Source organism: Syngnathus typhle, linkage group LG17, assembly GCF_033458585.1.
Source record: "Syngnathus typhle isolate RoL2023-S1 ecotype Sweden linkage group LG17, RoL_Styp_1.0, whole genome shotgun sequence".
In the NCBI taxonomy this organism is placed as follows: Eukaryota; Metazoa; Chordata; class Actinopteri; order Syngnathiformes; family Syngnathidae; genus Syngnathus; species Syngnathus typhle.
Window position 1 is genome coordinate 4,113,331 of NC_083754.1, and position 20,239 is coordinate 4,133,569.

At 40.1% G+C, this 20,239-nt stretch overlaps 1 protein-coding gene across 1 annotated transcript in view; it reads left to right on the forward strand.

The window, feature by feature from the left end:
* The first annotated feature begins 3,857 nt into the window (after nt 1–3,857).
* Nucleotides 3,858–20,239, forward strand: part of grin2aa (glutamate receptor, ionotropic, N-methyl D-aspartate 2A, a) — a 63,092-nt gene continuing 46,710 nt past the window's right edge. Inside the window, exons 1-2 of the mRNA XM_061303986.1 lie at nt 3,858–4,369; nt 9,563–10,067. Of these exons, the coding sequence (XP_061159970.1) occupies nt 9,585–10,067 (483 nt within the window). The 5' untranslated portion in view covers nt 3,858–4,369; nt 9,563–9,584. The remainder of the gene's footprint in view (nt 4,370–9,562; nt 10,068–20,239) is intronic.

Here is a 20,239-nt window from a genome sequence, read left to right on the forward strand (position 1 = left end):
ATATCACACAATTACACATAATGATGGAATGCTGTTTGGTTAATAGAAAACACCGTCAATTGGTATTTCCATATTTCCAATGATAAATACAAAAAAATCAAATGTGGTTAATTGCATTGGTTATTTCCTGGTAAATTAATTTCGATGTGGAATGTTTGTCACACGATGAGGGTGTGGCACGTCAGCACAGGTGGAAGTGGTTTTTCCACCAGGGTGAAAGGGCAAGAGCCTACTTTTTGCTGCATGCACGGATAATTGCTTTGGACCGTTTTTGGAATCCACCAGTGGAATATACGGATCTATCATAATAATAATTGTTTTCTTTTGATGGAAAGTGAAACGAGAAGCAGCCTTTTGGGTCGATGAACATTGTGGAGACATGGACGAGAGGCGCAGCGTGTCTTGCAAGGTAAAACTAACAATCGCCCTTTTATTTGAAATTTAATTACAGGGACAAAAAAACAACAACCTTGATGTTCTTGAAAATGTTCTTAAAAAATCTTTAGAATGCAACTACTGGGCAAAAGTAATGATCATTATCATTATTAGGCCAAGTAATATTATTGCAGTAGTTGAGTCACTGTTTAAAAAAATTGGGTCATTGGTCACTGCAGTTTAGCCTTTGAACGCTAGATGGCAGTATTTGAGCGTCAATTATGTATACAGGGTACTAGAAAGCATATTTTATGAGGTTGGAGGTTCAAATCTCGGCTTCTGGTCTTGTTTGATTGATCTCCCAATGCTTGAGTGGCTTTTTTTTATATTTAAAAATGATTGATTGTGTCTGCACCACTCCGTCCTTGTATGAATTATTTGACTTATTTGTAACAGGCAATATAAATTTGATTACTTCACTGTGGGAGATTTAATCTATTCAAAACAAACACACGTTCTGTATTTGTAATGGACATCGGGTCTCCCTAACAAGCAAAGTGCTGATTTAAAATGCAGCTCTGCTCCCTCATATCTGACACTAGTCAGAGCTAAAGTGATGAGGCTGACTTCAGCAGTGTCCATTAAAGAAGCAGCTCTCTTTTTTTGGGCTTAAACTTTCTTTGAAGTGTGAGTTTAAAAGATTGGCTCCTACTCATCTCCATCGTGTATGTGTCTGCATGCTTATCTCCTCTTCTCCTCACAAGCCTTTTGCCCGGTTCCAGCCTGCATTTGCACTTCATCACCTACTTTTGCCATTTGAACGCCGTCATCGCACACACTCACCTTGAGCCATAACATTATAGTTTGAATGAGATTCTTCCAATACAAGTCAATTCGACTTTTTTTTTCGTCAATGGGAGTTTTGAAATTCGGATGAGTAATGTCGGAAAGATGGTAATTCAACTATGTGGACGATACAAAAACTAACCTTGACGTTGTGGTAGTTAGGGTTAGGGTTAGGGCAACTTGAACACAAATGATGCAGCAACTCGTGTAGACAGACATACAAGAATACTCAGCAAGTAAAAATTGTGGAGCTTCCTTAGTTAAGAAATTATTTTTCATTTATTATGAATGTCTGTATTGATTCTGCATTGAGACTTGCTCCTATGGAAAGAGGCATACAGTCCAAATTTTTATTTTATTTTTGTGGTCGCACAGTCAGTATGTCTTTGTTCCACCCAACGACTGGTTTTATATTGCTTGGGGGTGCTGTCTTTGTTGACAAGCGTTTATCTGAGTGCCCTCCTCGGATAGGCAAAAGTGTCGCTGTCCGGTGCTGAAACGTCAATTCCCGCTATTGAGAAAGGCAAAAAGAGTTTGTTTCAGCTTCATCAGGTTCACGCAAACTTGAACATTTGTTTCCTTTGAGTTTGAGCTGTGATTTGAGTGTTTCAGAGGTAAAAGCGGAACATTGGCAAGACCTTGAACTGCACTGGGATTTGTTTACTGCAGCCAGTAAAATGTAAGAATCACGACACAGTTCTGTAAAATAAGAACAACCTTTATTGTCATTAACGCATATCTGTGATGTGGGCCAAGATGCATACGGTGATCTTGACTACTTGTCCACATGCAGCTGGCCTAAAAGTCATTTTCCTTGCTATGCAGTCACCTGTAGTGGATTTCAACCCGAGGCTGCAGCCTTCATGATTCACTAAATGAGTTACCAATAATGGGAAGAGCTAGTTCTGCCTCTTTACTACTACAGACAACACCCTCATATTCATAGTTCAGCCATTGCTATTTATAGTCTGATCAGTGGATAATCAAAATTGCGGCCATAATCCTGTATAAACTGCTGTCTGCCTAATCTGATGTCATCTCACATTGCACTTTAATTATGCCAATTTGATGTGATTTTCGGGATTTATGTATTTATTTATGTATTTATTCATTTATTATTATTTTTTAGCAACAGTCTACAGTCCTGCACTGCATATATACATTTTTATAAAATAAATCATACACTTCAAACACTTGCATTTCCTTTTCATTTTTTTTATCACTCAAATATGAGGTTCTCTTCTTAGAGAATAAAATAGAGATGAATAGATCAAAATAGTGTATGTTTAATTTCAACAAAAGGGCCTCTATTTTTCATACTTATACATGAAAGGGAGTCATTGAACAGTAATCGATTCATCACATTACTGCTTTGGAGGAAAGCGCATGGATCTCGGCGTGGGAGTGCGTGTGCGTGCGTGTGTGTGTGTACACTGCAAAACCCTTACGGCCATTCCGTCTCCCCGACAGCTGTTTGGTGACCTGGGAACACCCGCACTCCCACTGCCACCGTATGTTATACACACACGAACACATAGACGTTTGCGGCTGTCACAGACCCCCCCCCCCCAGCATTGTCAACTGCAAATAAGTCGGCGGCCACATATACAAACACTGGTTGTCCAGGAGTAGATATTTCTGTGGTCCCCATTAACAAGTTGTTGAGGGACCTTGAGTGACATGGACACAGTGAGAAAAAAACATCACATTTGAATCAAGTTTTGCCATCTCATTAATTTGCGGTTTGTTGTGCCTGTAGAAGAAATCAATTTAATCGAATCGATGGGAACTGGTGCAGACCTTTAGTGTGTGATTCTGTTTGGGCGGTGAGGTTGTAATATTTTTGTAATGTTGTGTGGGATCCGCTGTAATGAGGTTTTAGTGAGCTGTCCAAACCATGTGGCATTTTACACAACTTTGCTGCATACAGGTTGTGTGTGTGTGTGTGTGTGTTGTGGCATTACTACTGTTGGCCTCCTAAGAAATCCATTTAGGCATCTCATTCCTATATAATAGCAGCTCAAATGTAAGTTGACAAATGGTTCATCTATTTCAAATGCATCCCTCCTGTTTAGAATAGTCAAACACTAATAGGTCAATAAAATTGAAATGCTGCATGATGTTTTTTGTTTTTTTTAAAGCGACTTCAGATGCCAACAAAATGAATGTTCACGTCTTGCAGTTGTTTCAACACCCATCATGGTGAATTCATGAAGCCCTTCCATGCTCAGTACTCAAGACGCAGTAGTTGACTTTGATCAGCATTGATTCCCTTTCTATGCACCATTGCTTCTTTGCACCATTTATCAGCTCTGCTGCATGTGCTCCACTTTCCAGCTGAATTGACTCCATTAAAAAAAAAAAAAATCTCCAAAGACATCTTTTTCCCCTTCACCGAAACAATCTGGTTGCATGCGGGAAAAAGACGATGAGGGCTTTACGCCGTTTCCCCAACTCTCGTCATCCTGATGGAGTTTTAACAGAAGACGGGAGAGAAGCACCAAGATTCCAGCTGCCTCCGTATCTGCAGTGAGCGCGCATGGAGGAATAGACTCACGCACCAGAGCACATTCAGTGCACACATCCCATAAACACAAACGCGCACGACGAGGTAGCGAGAGAGAGAGGGAGGGAGGGAGGGAGCGAGCAAGAGAAAGCGTGTCCCATGCATGCACGCTCTGCGGGCTGCAGGAGCTCTACTGGTCCACGAATGTGCGCGTCCAGCCTGCCTCATCCCTTCTCCTCAGCCCCGGGACGGCAATGAAAGCTCGGATACCGACACCTGTGATCTCATAGAGGCTGCTTGAGCCCCCCCATCATGCGCGGGGCCGGGAGAGATTGCAGTGGAGAATCAGCCGCAGGCGCACGCACAATGAAGATTGGATTACTACAACATTAATGCTCTTTGCAGCGGCGCCGTCACAAAGTGAGAACATCGTGGGATTTCTTTCCATTCTTGTCATTTTTGGGGGACACGGTGGAAATTATCGCTTTCCAGATATCGGGTGCTTTGTCCCCCCCTCCCTCCTGCTGTGCAGTGTTTGAGAGTGAGCACCATCCGAGGCTGCACGCGTTCTCAGAGGCAAGAGGGGACTGTTGCAATGTCATCTCACGCAACTATTTTGGAGCTCTGGGGAAGGGAGATGTTGTAAGTAGTTTTTATTCTCTCTCAATGTTGCACCGTGGGGCTCCCATGCAACACCTTCTACCCCCGTTCCCGATGCGCTCTGGCTCTGCGGGTTCCCCCACAGGAGTCCCCCAAGCCAAAGTGCGGCACTAAACCACACTACAAGAGTCTGATTTTAATTCATCAGAAAGGAAAATAATCTAATCAATGTTGCAAATGAAAAAAAATATATATATTCTCAGCATGGCGCTGGTAATTAGCTCATATTTCATCCAGTTGCGCAGTGAAGAGAGCGCAGGCTGCTTGGAGGCGCATCAATGTAACAACACCCCTTGTAGGCTTGTATGTATATTAATCTTTTAGAATCATTGTAGCAATTCACCTGATTGGAAACGTAAAATCCAAAAACACGCATCTCACGTATACGGTTGCGCAAATTCGTCTTCATTCATGTGAGGCGTCCAACTCCATCAAACTGTGGACTACTCAAAGAAATAAAGATCAACTACGAAAGAAAATGAAAGGGAATGATTGAATTCTCCACTTTACATCTAAATTGGTTTATTGCATCTTTCTGGGACAACTTTTGCTTCATGCACGACTCATTGCGAGAATCATTGACAATAATGTGATTTGTCTTTTTACTTTCTACTCTAATACAGTTCCGAGCAATTTATCTAACGCCAGTGGAATCGTTTATGGGTGTTAAAACATGTTTTAAGTCGACACAAGTGTCTCAACCGCGGAGGGAGAATGCAGTCTCACTATTGACCAGCAGGGGTCGTTCTTGTATTGTGTTGTCTTGATTGAACCGAATTGAACCTCCCCTCTTCTCATCATCCCCTGTTCTCGGGCTCTAGTCACGTTGTAGAAGCGCAGTTCTCTCCTCCTCCCTCTCAGTATAGGCGTCAGCTTCAGCCCATGGAGGGCCAATCCATATTTCTTTGACAGAAAAAGGAAATAAAGTATTAACACCTCCCCCCCATGTAGATTGAGGCCAAACACCGAAGCCTTTTGCTTTCTGCTTTTCCTGCTTACCTGAGAGAAAAGTAGAGCTTGAGAAGCTTTCATCAAATCCCAATGTATATAATGCAAAGCGGCAAATCGTTTCCTTGAAGACCACTAATTCCACCAATGGAGTCGACAGAAGGGATGTAGTTACCGTGTTCTATATATTTTATGATGTGTAACCTCCGAGCCAGACCCTCAGAAAGCACTCTGGAAAGAAACAATTGCTTTTTTTTTTTTTTGGGCTAAGCAACACTGCGGCATCATTTATATAGCCTCCAAACTTGTTTGCAATTGTAATGTCATTAAATGCTAAAGGATTCATTAATTACACGAGCGCAAGTCAACATGGAGCTAACGCAAAACGATGTCCAATTAGCACAGGTTAAATTATTTGATGACTCTGTTCAATTCGAAACTGTGTTCAATGGAATCAGCACACCAATGATCCAAACTGCCTTTTGTGTTAATTGTGGTAAACTAATAACATTTTTCGAGGCCAATTAATCATTTGAAATCCCAACTGAAAACTAATCTAAGACGACAATAAAATTAGCTTCCTTGCAGCTATTTTGAATTGGATTACAGACGATTAGATTCGACTCTCTTCCGAGTATTGTTTTATTTTGATATCGTTATTTTGAAGATCTACTGTTATTGAAGGTTCTACAAAGCACCGTAAAAAACTTTATTGGTGCTCCTTGTGTAATTCGATCAGTTTTGTAGTGGGTTGAAAAAAATGCCCATTTTAACTTTGGCATCTAAACGTATATGCATTGTAAGTGAACTTCTTTCTTCTGTTGCCCGTACTTTGGTTCTCTGCCATCTGCTCTGCGCAATGTGCATTAGCACCCACGACAAGCCCAGCGGAAGTAATCGTCTGTTACGCCTCAACATGTCTGCCCATTGCGCAAACCTTTTTAGCTATGCAAAGTACTTCACACATGTATTAGGGTGACATCTGTAGCCAACACGTCGAAGTTGTATTGCCACTGCTGCCCCCCCCCCAAAAAATAATTGATAATTGCCAGATTATCTTTTTTCCATTGTTTCTGCAATCATTCTTGTGGTTGTTGTTTATTTCAGCAAACATGGCGGTAGGCGCTATAATAATAAAAAAAAAAAAAGTGTCAGAGATGGATGTAGAGGACCTCAAGACATGGCTTGGATAATTTTGTATTGATGTGGATGGAGGCCTTTTCTCAGTGAACTGTAACAGGCAGTCTAGTGATTTATTGCTAGTAGGAACTACAAGGATCCCCACCACTGAATCACACCCTGTGCTCCTCAGTTTCAAAGCAATCCATTGTTTCTTTAGGATCTTAAAATTGTCTTCTAATGTATATGTCAATTTCAAGCTTGCTTGGAGAAGAGATGCTACTCAGCCGAGGTGCTAAAGTCATCTGATTCAGGTGAAACCCTCGGGCGGCCCTCGTTGGAGATGATCCAGCCACATCCGGGCTGCCCTCACCCAGAGAAAGATGGACAAATTACAACAGATCTGACCTGGGAGCTTATTGAGTCTCACCCAGGGAAGGACAAAGGCTGCGAAATGAGTTACCTCTGACCTCGCTTGGAGTGCCGCACACTTGATCCGGACCACGCCGTAAAATTACCTGGCTGAGTAAAACATCCACCGATATTAACCATCTTGGCTTAGACTTTGTAAATAAATCATAAATGTATAGAGGATAAGACTAGGAAGATACGACAACGATCATGAGCGGTCATATTAATCATCATGTAAAGATAACGCAAGTTGAATTATTGATGCAGATCTAAGCTGGTTATGTGTGAACTAGGAAGTAGATTTTGTGGAGGCGGAGTCATATAGAGCGATGATGTTCCCTGTGTGTGTTCACACTGGTTCCTTCATTTTGGTGGCAGTGTGTTTGCGTGACTGGTATCCATGATTACAGCCGTGCCTGCCAAACATGGCTCCACTGTTGTTTTGCCAAAAGTAGGGGAGCCTTTGTGTGACGCCATACTGCTTCAATCCCATTTGCCTCACTTTTCTTTCTTGTTCCTAGCATGTGAGTGATTGGGTTCCTTTTTTTACAACTTTCTCTGCTCATTTTTTCCTCCCTATAAATTCCCGAAGTTCCGATGTGATGCCGCAGACTTGTCCTGAGCTAAATGCTGACACTGTATTGGAATTGGAAGCGCACATACTATTTTAATGGATCACTAGCTTGTTCTTCATTGGACAGTTTTTTTTTTTTCCCAGCTCAGCATGCTGGCATGGCAGCGTTGTTCCCTTTTTACGGCCGTTTGGAGCGTTTTATTTTAAGCAGACTTAAGAATTTGTTATTAGAAACATGGAAGATATAGTCAGAAGCATTTCTGACGTGTAAATAGGTCACTTTGAAAACTTATATGTTGGGCTGTGGTAGTACCGTATTTTCCGGACTATAAGGCGCACTGGACTATAAGGCACACCGTCAATGAATGGCCCATTTTAAAACTTTGTCCTTATATAAGGTGCACCGGACTATAAGGCGCACCATTAATGCATCATGTCAGATTTTTAACCCAAATCAAATCATTCTCCATTTTATCTTTTTTTATTTCAACTTCAGACGCAACAAATTACTTTATAATCGCAAAATAATGATCCATAGTCTTTTTGATTCATGATTCATAGTCTACAGCGGGCCACTTATGATTGATTACATGACACAATGCTTCGGGCTAGTTTAAATTTAGGAATTTGCTCCATATATAAGGCGCACCCGACTATAAGGCGAACTGTCAGTTTTGGAGAAAATTTTAGGTTTTTAGCTGCGCCTTATAGTCTGGAAAATACGGTAGTTACATTGGATTGGTCGAACCGAGTCATGTGATCGAACAAGATCATGCAAGTAAAAGAAAAGAAAGTCTTTTTGAAAATTTGCACTCAGGCTAAGCACCTCCGTTGCTTTCACTGGATGGGGAAAAGTAATTGTGTCAATGATTGATTCACCCGTCAGTGGGGAAACAATCACAGCGTCATTAGAGCTAGACTGCGGCCATAGTTGTAAACAAAATTATACTTCACAGGGGTCAAACTGATTCATTGATGACTGCAAAACCCACGCGGTCGCTCCCGAGACTTTTCAGGCCTGCTATCGCTCCTGTGAACGGAAATTAGAATCTATGTTGCTTATAAACCTGTGATCCCATCTTTAATTTTATCAGATGTGATAAAAGACCCAAACTGGTTGTGCGATGACACCAAAATATGTCGACCCGTCACCGTGTCTGTAAATTGTCAGTACCTGCACAACAATCTCGCCATCTTTCTCTCTCTTGCTCTCTCGCTCGCTCAGAGGTTCAATCTTTCATGCTCTGTGAGCATTGGGTGTCTCTCGAGGGAGATGAAGGTGTAAATTGTGGAGCATGTGAGACGATGATGTCGATGTACTTTTCTGCCCTGGTTGGTCCAGAGTCGCTGATGTCATCCTTACATATCTTACCTGGCTCTGTCATATTGATTCAAACGCCGTCTCATCACATTATCATACTTTTCAAAGCCCTCATCACACATCTGTACCACTTCAGGAACATGATGGAACCGTTTTTCACGAGCGAATTTGGTTGGGAAAATTAATTCGAGGAGGTAACCTTGAATTTTGAAAGCTAACAGTCCGACTCAGTAACTTTAATTAAGTTATCAGAATTTTATCCCTTAACGCAAGTATGACAACCACCAAACCATTTTTCCTTTTGCTTTTTTTTTGTTACCTTGAAATATAAATTATTATGATTATGTCTAATAGTGTTGCCTCTGGTCATGAATAATTTCCACTAACGACCCAGACTAGATTTAGCTCCTCCCCCACCACCACCGTGTCTCACAGTCAGTGAATCAGTTGACACCGATTTACTTCACTACTTTCCTATTTCATAAGACTTATTTTGATTTTATTACCAATTCTGGGACCTGATTCTGGAGGAAAAAAAAATGTCCACATCACTAATATGAAAACCGCTTTGGTTCCATATTTGAAATCAAGCGTGTAAACGCCAGTTATTACCCTCATAAGTCACATATTGCATACCCAAGCAGCCTCCGTTTGAATCATCCTACCTGAGTAGTCGTGACTGCGACCGGAAAACTTATTAGTCATCTTGAATGTCTCTCTCAAGCCATCCCCCACTCATACGTGTCTCGCACCATTCCTTAAAAGAAGCCTACTCTGACAAATGTTCTTTTCTTCCGTGCAGGGGCTGAAGTGGTTTCGGAAGTATGTCCCTCAGCAGCACCAGAAGCAAGAGGAGGAGTAGAAGGAGCAGCGGTTGGGCCCGTGGCAGCGGGGGTCATGCTGTGCTGCTTTCCTTAGCTCTACTGGTGGTGGTGACCTATATCACCAACCCGGTGGTAGCTCAAAAGCAGCGAAGTGGAGGTGCCGCCGAGAAAGTGCCGGTCCTAAATATCGCCGTGATCCTGGGCCGCACGCGCTACATCTCGGACCGAGACATCCGGGCACTGTGGGGGAAAGAGGAACCTATTGACGTCAATGTGGTCAGTCTGCTCGTGAATGAGACGGACCCCAAAAGCATCATCACCCACATGTGTGACCTGATGTCCGGGACAAAGATCCACGGTGTGGTGTTTGGGGATGGCACGGACCAGGAGGCCATCGCCCAGATTTTGGATTTTATTTCCTCGCAGACGCTCATACCCATCCTGGGCATTCATGGAGGCTCGTCCATGATCATGGCGGATAAGGTAGGCTGCTATGAATGATCAAATATTTGATATATGTGGCGAAGGGCAAGCGGGAAAGGTAAGTTCCACCAAAAAGGTATTCAAATGGCTCAATAGACATTTGAGTTGAGAAAATGTTATTTTAGTTTCTGCCGAATGAATGCGCACAGGTTGAAATGAATTCAGGCATTCCAAAGCAGGAGTTAAAGGTCGGAAAACATGTTTGACGCTTGGTGAAAATGTTATGCAAGGGTGCACAAACACCTGCCTCTGCTGCAAATTTGGGTGTTTGTTCGACCATTATGTTGTCATGTTCAGTGAAGGGCGCTAGTTGTTGTTTTTTTTGGTCATATGCCTTTTAATATAAAAAGTAGTCAATTCTTTTTTTTTTATCATTAATGTGAAATGCTGACTTCATCAAACCCCTATGAGATGGACTACTGGCCTTCATCTTGCTCCAAATTATTTATTTATTTATTTATTTATTTATTTATTTATTTATTTATTTATTTATTTATTTATTTATTTATTTATTTATTTATTTATTTATTTATTTATTTATTTATTTATTTATTTATTTATTTATTTATGCACAATATTTTAATCATTTTTACAAAACAAACGGACCTTTAAGCAACAAAGTTTTTTGTTTACAGTAAATATACAAACGTCTTAAAGTTACCGTGCTAATCGGTTATTGATCGCGCAGTTTTAAACATGCCTACTTTTAAGGATGAAGGAGGGAGGGAGAAGTGTGACAAAGGTGGAGCGACGAAGCAGAGAAATGAAGGGCAGAAGGATAATAATCCCTTGGACCAGAGGCGAGGCTGAAGGGAAAGGAATTACCCAAAGTTCTGATTGGCACATAGCAAACACGATGCCTCTTGCAAGAGTAAACACAAATTCTCGCAAGACTCATATCCTCTGAGTGAAACGATTCAGCTCTTTGACACTGCAAGTTTTTTTTTTTTCTGCAGGCGCAGACAAGCGAGGAATTATCCACTTTCATGTGTTCAGCCCACACCTTTGTGTGCTTTTATTTTCGGTTTGGCTTCCTCCCCTCATAGCCCATTGATGAGCTTTATTTCCAAATGTCATGGTGTGATGTCATGGCTTCCATTTGGCTAGTGTATTCGACACCCACACATATATCCCCTTTTGCCTCTAGGTTAAGCTACTATTTATCTTCCCCGTATAGTTATGCGGAATTCCTGTGAGTCATATTTGTGTTTGTGGTGATTCCATCAGACTTGATACATCAACATTTTCGTGGCCAGTGTTATGATAGGTGTCTTTTGAAAAAATTATTACCGTATTTTCCGCACTATAAGCACCGGATTATAAGGCGCACCTTCAATGAATGGCCCATTTTAAAACTTTGTCCATATATAAGGCGCACTGGATTATAAAGCGCGCCTTCAATGAATGGCCCATTTTGAAACTTTGTCCATATACAGAACTGTCTCAGAAAATTTGAATATTGTGATTGGTTTTTATTTTCTGTAATGCAATTAAAAAAAAAAAAATGTCATACATTCTGGATTCATTACAAATCAACTGAATTATTGCAAGTCTTTTAATTAAATTTTAGTTTTTTTTAATTGTATTACAGAAAATAAAGGAATTTATTACAATATTTCAATTTTCTGAGACAGTCGTGTATAAGTTCATATATTTGGACACGCCTGCCGTAGTGGCTCAATATTGGTCCATATGTATGGTGCACCGGATTATAAGGCGCACTGTCGGCTTTTGAGAAAATTGGAGATTTTTAGGTGCGCCTTATAGTGCGAAAAATACGGTAAGATAAATTTGAAGCAGTCAAAACATTTGAGGGTAATAATTAGTTTTTTTTGTCATAGTAGAAGTAGCTAGCTGTTAAAATATGTTCTCCGACATGAAGCCATCACACAATCCTCCCAGCGTGCACTGTGATGAATCATTGCCTTTGCCGGTCGCCCTACATCGCCTTGCCTCCTTAATCTTTATACGCCATAGGTGGAAGGGGGGGGGGGGGGGGGCTTTCTATATGTTTTCCATCTCAAGTGAAAGTAGTAGAGTCTGATTTTCCCCCCTAATCCTCATGTGAAATATAAGGCGACGCTCGCCTCCACTGATTCCGCCTTGTAAGAGCCTCAGTGTGTTTGTCTCTTGCTGATTACGCCTTCATGCTGTGTGCGTGAAATTTCACCGCGTTCGTGATTTATTGGCTTTGCACTTCATGTATGCACATGTGAGTGAGTTTTTCCCTCTTCCTGTCACATGGGGGCTAAATCTCTCAACTGAGTTGAAGCTCTTGAGATTTTGATTGGAGACCATTACCCCCTTCAAAAAAATGAGATGCCTTTTTCTTAATATATGTATTTACTGTCATTTTCGGACTATAAATCGTGTTTTTTTTCATAGTTTGGGGGGGGGGGCGACTTATACTCAGGAGCGACTTATATACATATATATGTTTTCTTTTCACTTTTTTGGGCATTTTATGGCTTTTGCGACTTATACTCCGGTGCGACTTATAGTCCGAAAATTACGGTACTTTTTTTATTACTTGTGCTAGTCATTTCCAAACATCTACTAACCTTTTTGTTAAATACTATATTAATTTCTTTCTTCTAAATGACTGAGTGAGGTTGTTAGAAGCATCCACTACTATTTTCATGTTTTTTTTTTTCTTTATGCTCTTTATTTCCGACTCTCTGGATGCATGTTTGAGTTCTTTTTCTCTTGCTTTCTTGCATCTACGCTTTAATTATTGCACGCCCTCATTCTTTCAATGTTTTGACTGTGTGGGTTGATGTCTGTCTAGCTTGACATAATTGACAAAATTGTTTTCAAACCGGATAGGTACGGAAAATATTGTTATATCACATAGCTCGCATCATTTTTTGACAAGCCAGCTGGTTCCTAATTTGCAAATTATATAAATAATTTGTTTTAAAGTTGCACAAAAATGACTTAATAATACTTTGACATGAAATACACTTTGATGGGGATTTTCTCACTGAATAAAATCTAGCAGTAAAATAAAACTAATCAGCCCAACTATGATCACAAGTTTACAGACTCAAAAGCATAAGCCAAATTACCCAATAACTTTCAAAGAAATGTTAATTACGACACATTTGATTAAAAAGGATGAGCTTCTGGGAACACATTTGCGCATTTTTTTTTTCCCTCGCACATCATTGAATAGTGCCGTGCCGTATGAATACTTTATTCACATACTTAAAATCAGACTTTTTTTCTTTCACACAAAGCAACGTTATTACTTTTTTTTTTCTATCTCTCCAACTTTTCTTTCTGAAGGCCGCAATGGCTGAACTTGCTGAGTTTTAGAACTCCTCATAACATACAGTTATCACCCTCAATTTCAATGCGTTTATCCTTTAGTTACCTTTTAAATAATAAAAAAAAAATAGTCTGACAGTCGGAATATTTTCTAAATATATGAAACTGGAGTTTTGCCATACGACTCAATTGTGGATGCAAATATGCGTGCATGTACCTTGTTGTCACGGCGATGAGACCGCTTGAGGCTGAAAAAGTTTTTTTGCGGCAGTGTTGATGTCGATTGTAGTAAGTGTGCGTGTGTGTTTGTGTGTGTGATCAAAGAACATTATTTATCCATTTCTGTATCTGTCTCCCCTCAGGCAACATAATTACACACATGTACACACAAACAGATGCACACTGATGCTCTACTGTGTTGTTGTGTGTCAAATAAATCGGAAAAGAGACTGAGGGGAGAGTGAATGCAGCATGATTTATGTCCAATTACCGTTTTGGGGCCGTTTGTTTTCATTTGGCTCAACTCCCACTGTCATGCCGCTTGCACATCTTGCCTATGCTGCACCAAAGCTCTTGCTGCTCCCTCACACACGCACACATCTGCAGAAACGTGTGTGCTGCTTTTGTGTTCACGTACTCATCAATATTCGCACAATGCGGGTTTGAGTGCGTCTATAATTGGCTGTGCGTGTTTCGTGTCTAATGACATCATGATGCTGCTCTCACAGTTTACTTCTCTCACGTAACGCTTAGCTTTCCTAGCGCTCCTTGTTTTGAATTTGTGTGTGTCACTCGTAACATTCTGCGAACATATATGTATGGGAATTCTACATTTTATTTATTTCAATTAATTTGTTATGTTATGTTATGTTATGTTATGTTATGTTATGTTATGTTATGTTATGTTATGTTATGTTATGTTACGAAATAGAACCATTTGCGGTTGTCGTTTTTATATTTCTGGGAATTTCTCTCTAATAGCAATAATTGACGTTTCCTATCCCGGCGAGTGTCCCATCATTCAGCGGGTTTCTCTTTGGCTTCATTTTGATCCTGTCAGCGCCGCCGGGTCGGCAGCTATAACAGGCCTTTCTCCTGTAATGAAATCAGCTGAATAGCTAGACCTGACGTGGTAAAAATGAAAAGTTATGAGCCATCTCCATCAAATCTATCTTATCTCGTGTCGTTTTGTTAATAATTGATAAGGGCTCGAGATGGAAGGGCCAATCGTGTTAGACTCGTTGCTGTCAGTCTTTTCGGAGAACACTTCGCCCCCGTTGGTTTTGTTTTGAAGATGAGCAAAGTGCTGACAACCTTGGCTAATGAACATCATGTTTTCAGACAATGATAGTCTGCGAAGGTCAAAAGCTGCGAGATAAAGTAGATTTAAAAGGATGAAGTTGCATTATAAAATGTCAATACAAAGATTACGGTGTGGGTCTTTACATTACATTGGGGCGTGAAACATGACTTTTGAAGTTTTTATTTAGTTTTATTTTTGTTAATGCATGAAATACAAATGTAATTTAATCTAGAAAATTAAAATACAATTGTAAAAGCATAATTTTTTTTACAGTTTATGGACGTATACTGACACAAAAAATAAGAAAATAAAAACAATATTAAAAATAAAAATATATCTTTTCATGTGCTAGAATTTTATAATTCCTTTTACTGCATTTTAAAAATGAAAAGTTTCAATTTTTACAGCATTTTCACTTTTTTTTTTTCAATTTTAACTGCTTATTTCTTAGTTTTTCTTAAACTCGAATGAATATCAAGGTTTGATCCAAAGACGAGCTGGTCTCTCTCCAAGTCAAACTCATCTGGCTCTTTGGATTCAATGCTTCGTCGCAGATTAAACAATTTACCACCAACATCCATGCAAAGTGTTTGCCTGGCCCGAGTACAACGGCTGTATCAGCTTTCATGCATAACAAGAAAAAGCAAACTGGCAAACATTGACGCTAATCCTCGTCTGTTTGTCGTGGGTGTGAATGTCTGACACTTCTTTGTGTATGTTTTCCCGCCTATCATTCTCTTATGCGGTTCTTGTTGGTTATCCCCAAATTTTTAAATTAAATTCCTGATCTGCTCGACCGCTCTTTTGTCAGTCGCTCGCAAAGCTTCCAATAAATATAGAGTGAGCTCGGTCATGGCGAGACTAAAGAGACCCCCTGGTGGGGGGAATTTTGTCATCTGGGTTTAAGCCTGGCTAATAGATTGATAACATATATTGTGAAAGGTCTCTTTGTGATTGTTGAAGAAGAAAAAGACATCAGTTTGAGGATACATTAAAAAGCTTGCTTCATTCAAGAAATGCATTTTGGATTTTATTATCCTCTCACACAGAATTCTGTGTCTAAATCCTTGTACTCACTACAAGTTGCTTTTTTTTTGCTGATTAACGCCACGAGTCTTTGGGCACGGCTCGTCAGCTCGGCATAATTTAGATTGAAAACTGGAAATGTTTTTCTTTTTTGGAACTTAGTATTGCAAAAACAACAAACCAATTGGTGTTCAAGTGAGTCAGCAGTTTAGCTCAAATTTTTAGAACTCTCAAAGTAAAATGAAGGGAGGAAAATGGGGAACCCAAAAGTAATTATAATTTATCAGGTTCTCTGGTAGATCAAATAACTTAAAAAATAGGAAGGGATCATGGGAACTGGATAGCTTGTTAGCAAATCTATGGAGGCAGATGAAGCTTTATTAATTGCCAGAGATGACATCAGCAAGATTTAATGATAATATTGAACAGGCATTGTTGAACGTTGCTTTGGAACTCTAGAAGTGCACACGCAGACATTTTCATCGTCGTATTTACTCATTTTACTTGGTATTTTCTCCGCTCTTCATCTGTCTTTCTGCTTCTGTGGAGGGTTTATAGATTTTCTTTTTTATTCCGCTACACGTATTGATGTCGTAGGCTTGTTAGGTACTTTTATAATGATGCAACATCTTCACTTTCAGCCGCTTTGGGATTAGAAAACGAATCCACTGTACTCGGGGGTCAGGCAACACTCGCTTGCTCTGACTTTGATCTAATTAGACAAGCTGCAAAGAAGAAAATGGACCTCCTGCCCTCTCGGACTGTACAGGAAGACGAAAGCTGATGAAAGGATATGGAGACATTTTGGATGTTAATAAGTGGAATAGTTTGGGTATGGCATCAGATGTTTGTAGAAGGTTGGTTGGTGTGGAGAAGGTTGACAAAGGATGATATGATGATGGCTTGTGTTTCCCACGAGGAGGATGAACAGAAGAGGACCTAGCATTGAGCCCTGGGGGATGCCTTGGGACAGATAAAGAGAATAGATTGGAAAATGAGCAGGATTACCGTATTTTCTGGACTATAAGGCGCACCTAAAAACCTAAAAATGTTCTCAAAAGCCGACAGTGCGCCTTATAGTCCGGTGCACCTTATAGTCCGGAAAATACGGTAACCGGTCCAAGGCTCCAGTTTGAAAATATAACCAAAGATGGAGCGATATTCCTCTAGTGTAGCAACACAATCCCATTACAATCGTCCATTGTGTTCGACTAAACATTAGCATTGGGCAGTGAGCTGTGCTAAGAGACAGTGGATGGAGAGACGCAGGCAGTGAGAGTGATATGAATTAAATATTGCTAAGATGAGCGTTTTCCTTGTTTCCTTTGCCTCTAGTGCGCTATGATGGAAAACTCAGTGGGGCATAAAGTCACTTTTAATTGTGGTAAAGAAGTATGCTGGGATGGACAGGAAAATACTTTGTGGGAATGTGACAAGAACACGGCGAGCGTGCCAGTAGGCTCTCAACAAAGTGTGATTTATTGGATGTGTGATTTATTTTTCCACCCAGGCAACATATAAGTCATTAACCCTCTTCGCCCCCTTCTCGTTATCTCTCTCACCCTCTCGACTCGCCTCTCCAAGTGAAGAGTCTCACCATGTGTGTGTGTGATTGTGATGAATATTTATCTTCATAAATCAACACCCAGAGTCAATTTTAAAGCGATTGCTTTGAGACTTATGGCTGCCTCTAATGGACATCAGCCAAGACCTTTAACTAAAATGTGAGGACAGAAGAATTAAATAAATAATGTGCTCAACAGCGGGTTTGATGAGTTTAGATTATATTTTGTGAATGTCATCACTCTGAAATCCAAGGCCATGTGTATGAACTGCCAACAGTTTGTAAAGCAGCATATACAGTAAATTGGGTTTTATTGACGAGGAAGTCTTCTAGCCTGAAGTGACTATCAACACGCTAGCTGGCTCCAGACAGCAGCAATTGTGTTCGCTAAGAGACTCACAATACTATAACAGTCAAGTTGTGTTGTGCTAATAAACTCACAAGCTTGCATAATAAATGTAAAGCTCGACGTATGTTTTAGAGCCCATGGAGAGTTTACGGCGCAGCTAATTGCGTTAAAAAAAAAACATGCGTGTTAACATGCAAGTTTAAAGACGTTCTGTAATTGAGTATAGTTTTAAAAATATAATTGAACTTTTTTTAATAAAGCCACAAAATACAGTGTAGCTTTAATATTTATTACTTAACATTTATCGTATTAATTGCCTCAAACAAATAAGATTTTTTTTAAAAAATGATATTGGGTTGCTTTTTGAATTTGGAATCAAGCATCTAATATTAGATATATTTAAAAAGCTAAATTTTTCATGCCACAAGCTGTCGTCAGATTTATTCCCATTAAAGAGCCCGTTTACAATGACCGCGGCGACCAGCTCCGGGTTTGGTTCGCCTTTTGTCAGCCGGGATTGGTTCTGGCCCTTGCATGACCCTGCAAAAGTGTTTTGAGTAAAAAAAAAAAAAAAAAAGCCAAAAACAAAATGAAAGGAAGGATTATTGCCATCTTTTGGTTTGGTTCCCTTTGTTGTTAGATTTGGCCTAGTTCTGTTGCACGTTTCTTCTTGGCAGAGTGAGACGGTGCTCCCATGTTAAAATCAACACAACTATTGCCCGGGAACAACAATTCCGCCTCGAAACACATGAAACCATTTTTTCCAAAGGAATACATCGTTCCCATTCTCATCTCCCCTCTCGAACAATACATGAAATATTACTGCATGTAAAAAGGTAAATATTTCATTACATCTGTTTTTTGTTTTTTTCTTTCTTAATGACATAAAATTTGTCAAAATAATACCTCACTTAAGGTCAACTGTCAAGAAATTTCAGGCAGGACCTGAAGAAGCGAAATGCAAATGTATCTGTTGCCGCATAACCAATTCTGCTGAGTCGACATTGAAGGCAATCACAGGAAGGGACCTCAAAGTGTGCGTTTTTGTATCAGCGCCAGTGTGAATTGATGAAACTTCTTATAAATACTTGATTCCCAATCTTTCCTACTCCCTAACCTCTCCCATTATTGCTGCCTTCTGAGAAAATGACTCTGACCTCCCGTGGATATTGGTTTCCTATTTTCTCAATCAGCAACAGAGAGGGAAACTGATGAGCAATTTGGCAAATCTACTTTTTGGGGCTGTTGACTCAATCTTTTGAGTGCAGCAATGTTTTTTTTTTTTTTCTTTCTAAATTCTAATCTGCAGTATCATCCCCCCCACCAGCGCAAATGATTGGCTTGTCTGAAAAGTGATGGGCAAATAGCCACTTTTCTTGAGTGCTAGCACAACACGACTCCCAAATCATTCTAAAAGGTGAAGCACATAGTTTGTACATTTGTCAGGAGTGTATATTTTAATCATACTGATTGACAAAATTAAACATGACAAAAAAACACACACATCAGTATACATCACGGGTCAGCCCATGCACACAATGCAGGGATGCAAATGTAGGTTGCGTTACATCATCACACTTCCGCAGCGGGGTATTGTTCTACATAGAGATTGAGTTACACACACACACACACAAAGGCGAACAATGCAAATTCTTCACTGAACTTGTATTCCTGATGAGAGAATGTGAAAGTTGGATAAAGTTAGTGTCACTTGTTTACATAAATGAGGGGGAAAATATTTTTGGGAGAATATTCCGAATCCCTCAAATTCTTTAATCCTCAATCAATCCAAGCTATTTCCTCAAATTTTTATATGAATCCATCTTTTTATGCTCAGAAAATGAATAAAGTGAAACTCATTGGAATTTCAAAGGTGGCTTCTATTTTTAGAGTTTTTTTTTTTTTCTTCACTCTGTTGAGATGAAAAGTGAGCCAAACCAGGTGAATAGGAGGATTCACAAATCTCAGATCTCCGTCGGGCAAGATGTGACACAGTTACAGGAGCTTCCCGCTTTTGTAGGTTTGGGCCATTGCGTCTCGGGACCAATAAACAAGCAATCTGTCAGCGAGCCCCTACGGGAGGGATCGAAGGTGACGGATGACGCTTTCAAAACGTGTTGTCTCCAAAGGGCTCTGTTTTCCTTTCCAGTTCAGAGTTCGTGACTTTAAAGAGTAGGAAAAATTTTCAGGGGCATGTGGTGCATCTTGATTGAGATCAAATCTGCATAATTGATTCATCGCTGGAGTCCAAGCAAAGGTATCATCTGTTCTATTGGCATTTTGTAGATTTGAACTCAATTGCAGTCAGCACTCTTGGATTTTCTCATTAGCATGCATAATGCGAAATCTACAGCATTGAGCTGTCAGCATAAAAAAAAATAATAATAATTTGACACAAAATTGCACGGAAGGCGTATAGAAAGTTGTGGAACTCTCAGTCTCGACAACCCCGCAGAGACAAAAAAAAATTAAGGACATATGAAGGCAAAGTATGATGTATTAAAAGAAGGGCTCGCGGGAGGATGACATTCTTTATTTTTGGACAAATGTTAGTTGGGGACATTCCTCGGGAAGGAAGGGTAAGTGCTTCTTCTTTTCACTAATCCCCCTTTCGTCGCTCACTTTCATCCCTCCTTAAAATTAGAGCAGCGGAAGTGAGG